Genomic DNA, 4,298 nt, shown 5'->3' with positions numbered 1-4,298 from the left:
CACAGCTGGTGAGCTCAGTGCCAAGAGCCGAACCCGCGCTCTGCACCTGGGCTCGGAGCGCAGCGCACTTCGACCCAAACCGTCCTCCCCTCCGTCCGTCCGAAAGGCGTGCGATGGCCAGGCAGCCGGTGCCTGGAGGACGGAGTCCCGGCTGTCAGGCCCAGCCTTGGTGGGACGCCCCCACCACGGCCCTCTCCCCCCACCCCAGTGGTTGTGGTGGCCACTCAGTGGCTCCGTGCCCTGTCCTCCCCGGGCCCCGCCAGCCCCCGGGTCGAAGAGCCTTGTTTTGTGTCCTGCAGCTGGGCTCCGTGGCCTGCTCGCCCGTGGACTGCCCCATCACCTGCTCCTACCCTTTCCACCCCGACGGCCAGTGCTGCCCCGTGTGCGGAGGTGAGTGGGACCCGCCCCCATGCCCGCGGCCCGGGCGGGCCTGGCGCTCAGGGCCTCTCCTCTGCCCTGCAGACTGCAACTTCGAGGGGAGGAAGGTGGGGAACGGCCAGGTGTTCACCCTGGACGACGAGCCCTGTACCCAGTGCACGTGCCAGGTGAGCGGCCCCTGCTCCGGCCCTAGTCCCTCGGCAAAGCTCGAGGCCCTTAGCCGTGTGAGCCCCTGTCCCTCCCGCCCGACTCCCGCTCGGATCGCCTGCCTGATCTCCCTGGGAGGCGACCTCCCTCTGCCGTCTCCGGTCTCTGTAAGGTTGTTTGGTGCACCTGCCGCTTGGTGAGCGCTCGGGTGAGGGCCAGGCTCTGCAGCCTCGGCCTTCGGGTCTTGCCGTGGGTCCCACAGCTGGTGCAGCAGGCCTTTCGGGGGGCTGCTCCGGGCGGGCGGGGTGCTGGGGCGCCCTCACCTGTGCCCTCTATTCCCCAGCTGGGAGAGGTGAGCTGTGAGAAGGCGCCCTGCCTGCCGGCCTGCGGGGACTCTGCCACGCCCCCCGGGGACTGCTGCGCCTCCTGCCCAGGTACGCAGGCCGCGGGGTCTGGGTTTCTCCACCGCCTTCCTCCTACAGACACAGAACCATAAGCGCAGGGTGTGGGACACAGGCTCCGAGAGGGGACGGGGCTCGCACTCGGTGGGCCCCGGCCGGGGACACGCTGTGTGACAGGTTTGTTTGTTCGCGGTGCCTTCTTCCCCCTGGTCTCCTTCCTCCATCGCTTCCTCCGCTTTCTTCCTTTTTGAGAAATTAGAGCTTGGGGGCCGCCCCCCCTTTGCAGGAGGCTCCCTGCGAATATGCACCGAGGCCTCGATGTGCCAGGGGCCTCCGGGGCCTGCCTTCCTTCCCTTTTCCCAGTGGCTGAGACAGACGCCGCCATCACCCCCATTTCCAGGGGGGCGCCTGAGGCACAGCGGGGCAGTGAGCGCTCGAGGTCACGCTGCCGCAGCAGAGCCGGGTTTGAGCGTGGAGCCGGGGCTCTCAGCTCCCGCGCGCTCTGGACTCCTGAAAGCTACTCTCCCCTGTGTCTCCCTCCGTCGTCCGTGCCCGCCCACGCGGGTCACTTTCTCGGGTGTAAACGGGAGACAGGCCGCCGCTGGGACACACAGCTGTGCAGGGCTCCTGGGCCGTGGCTGGCCGTTTAAAAAGTTCCCGAATATTCCGGTCGCTCACCTGCTGCCTTTTCGGCGGACGCTTCGATAGCTTCTCTCTTTTAAAAAAAATATAATAATACATTTTATTGATTTTTTACAGAGAGGAAGGAAGAGGGATAGAGAGTTAGAAACATCGACCAGCTGCCTTCTGCACACTCCCTACTGGGGATGTGCCCACAACCAGGGTACATGCCCTTGACCGGAATCGAACCTGGGACCTTTCAGTCCGCAGGCCGACGCTCTATCCACTGAGCCAAACCGGTTACGGCAGCTTCTCCCTTTTTAATTCTATCCGGTAATGTCCGTGCTGCGAAACATCTTCGGTCAGACGATGGTTTTCTTAAGTTTTGTGAGTTGCTTTCGGACACGTGGGGAGTAGGTGCAGTAACGGGGTCTCCGGGCGTCAGGACGCTTTGGCATCCGGTACCGCGTGACCACAGCGCCGTCACCAGATGGAGAGGGAGGAGCCTTCCCGTGGCGTGGGGTTCCCGGCGCCCCCCCACTCGCGACCCCGTGTGGATGGAATTTAACTCTCCCAAGTTCACCCGTCTATAAAGGACCTTAAATGTGGTTCTTTTACGTTTTTTAAAAGTTTCCCCACCGCTTTGAGGCCTGCAGCTTCTCGCGTGTAAAACGTCTCGCATAGCCGTGGGGCTGCTGTGGGATGGTCTGTGTGCAGGGCGGCTCTCGGGTCTGTGGACGCAGAGCCGCTGTCAGGACTGGGGGCTGCGGGCGCCCTGAGCCCCGACAGCCAGGCCTTGGGAGCCCCTGAGAGCTTTATAGATTCTTCCTCAGTTTACCCACCACCCACTCCTGTGCCAGCCGAGAGGTGTTATTCCCGAGCTGTCCAGACACTAGCCGTTAGCGGAGGTGCCCGGCACGATACGGAGCGTTTCAGCTGTATTTCTCATTTGCATGCTCCTGGGAACATTCGAGAGTGGCCGTTATCATCCCATTTTGCAGATGGGGAAATAGAGGCTCAGAGAAGTTCAGTACCTGTTTTTAAGCTGTACTGGTGTTGACTCCAGGCTAGGTCTCTTTATTTTTTACTACGTTTTTATTGATGTCAGAGAGGAAGGGAGAGGGAGAGAGAGAGAGAGAAATACCAATGATGAGAGAGAATCATTGATCGGCTGCCTCTTGCAGGCCCCCTAATGGGGATGGAGCCCGAAACCCAGGCATGTGCCCTGACCGGGAATCAAACCGTGACCTCCTGGTTCCTAGGTCGATGCTCAACCACTGGCCACACCGGTCGGGCCAGGCCGGGTCTCTCTGATCCCGTCACCCTGCTCTTTCCCACTCCGCTCTCCCGCCTCCGGATGGGGAAAATGAGGCCCAAAGGAGTGAGGTACAGCGGGGCGCCATCTCCTGAAACACAGCCTCCGTTTCCTTCACCACAGACTCTTCCTAACTCCTTTGAAGGACAAACTGCTTTTTATTTAAATAGAACATGAATTTTTTTTATAACAAACAAACAAAAAATAACGGCTGCCCTGGCTGGGTGCTCAGTGGTTAGAGTGTGGGCCTCGGACTCGAAGGGTCGCAGGGTCAATTCCTGGTCAAGGGCACCTACCTCGGTTTGATCCCTGGCCCTGGTCAGGGCCCAGGAGGGAGGCAACCCATTGATGTGTCTCTCACATCGATTTCTCTCTCTCTTCCCCTCCCTCCCTTCCACGCTATAAAAACCAATGGGAAAAAGATCCTCCAGTGAGGATTAAAGTGAGATTTAAAACACACACACACACACACGCACACACGCACACACAGTGTGATTCCCATGCCGTCCACGTCACACCCCCCAGCGGACCGTCCAGGGTGTGAGTGTGAGAGTATGTGTGTCCTTGGGCGGTTGTGGGTGTCGCTGGTCAGTGCGTTCGTGTGTGTGTGTGTGTGTGTGTGTGTGTGACAACAGCCATTGCCTCCGGGGTCTCCGGGACGTGCCTCTCTCCAGCCCTCCCTCTCCGTCTGCCCTCCGTCTCCACATCTCTCTGCCTCTCTCCTACCCCTTCCTTCCTTTCCTTGCCCCGCCCCCACCCATGTATGAAACCCCCCAGGATGTTCCAGGCTCCAGGCTGAGATGAAAAAAAAGCCACTTTACAATAGATTAATCTATAGAGCGGTTTCAGGTTCCCGGCAAAGCTGAGAGGAGGGACAACGCCAGCCCACCCGCAGCAGGTGGCACATTGGTTAGCGGGGGACCCTATGTGGACCCAGGCTCACAGCTCGCCACCCACAGTGCGGAGTTCCCAGTGGGGTTTAGGCCGAGACGTCCCGGCCCCGTGTCGGTGGGTCCTCACAGCGGCCCTGTGCACCCGTCATTATCACGCCCATTTCACAGATGGGGAAACAGAGGCCCGGGCAGTCGTGTGCCTCACACGACGTCACGGCCAGTGCGTGGCAGGGCCTCTGTGAACTGCCTCCCTTCGTACGTGTCTGGTCTCCTCTCCCGACTGGGCCTCACCGGGGCTCGAGGCCTCAGACGAGGAGGGGGCAGCGCCCAGAGCTCCCACTGTGCCCGTTTGCCCCTCTCTCTAGATTCCCCGGAGGACGGGCGGGGGCTGCCCCCTCCTGCAGACGCGGCCCTGAGCCCCCGCAGAGCCCCCTCCCGCCCCCCCAGGAGCCTCCTCTCTACCTCCTGCCTCTCCCGGGGCTCCTGCTACTCCAGAGCCTTCAGCCACGGCCTCTGGGGCCCACACGGTGTCGGGGTGGCCTG

General features: G+C 61.4%; 1 protein-coding gene across 1 annotated transcript in view; it reads left to right on the top strand.

Annotated features, from left to right (window-relative positions):
- VWCE (von Willebrand factor C and EGF domains) overlaps positions 1 to 4,298 on the top strand; it is a 27,288-nt gene that overhangs the window by 20,277 nt on the left and 2,713 nt on the right. The window contains 6 exon segments of the mRNA XM_015569807.1: positions 6 to 169; positions 300 to 390; positions 463 to 545; positions 869 to 959; positions 4,121 to 4,197; positions 4,199 to 4,282. Coding sequence (XP_015425293.1) covers positions 6 to 169; positions 300 to 390; positions 463 to 545; positions 869 to 959; positions 4,121 to 4,197; positions 4,199 to 4,282 — 590 coding nt within the window.

Source organism: Myotis davidii, unplaced genomic scaffold, assembly GCF_000327345.1.
Source record: "Myotis davidii unplaced genomic scaffold, ASM32734v1 scaffold826, whole genome shotgun sequence".
NCBI classification, from domain to species: Eukaryota; Metazoa; Chordata; class Mammalia; order Chiroptera; family Vespertilionidae; genus Myotis; species Myotis davidii.
Note: the sequence above shows the minus strand (reverse complement) of the source record. Positions and strands in the feature narration are given on the sequence as shown.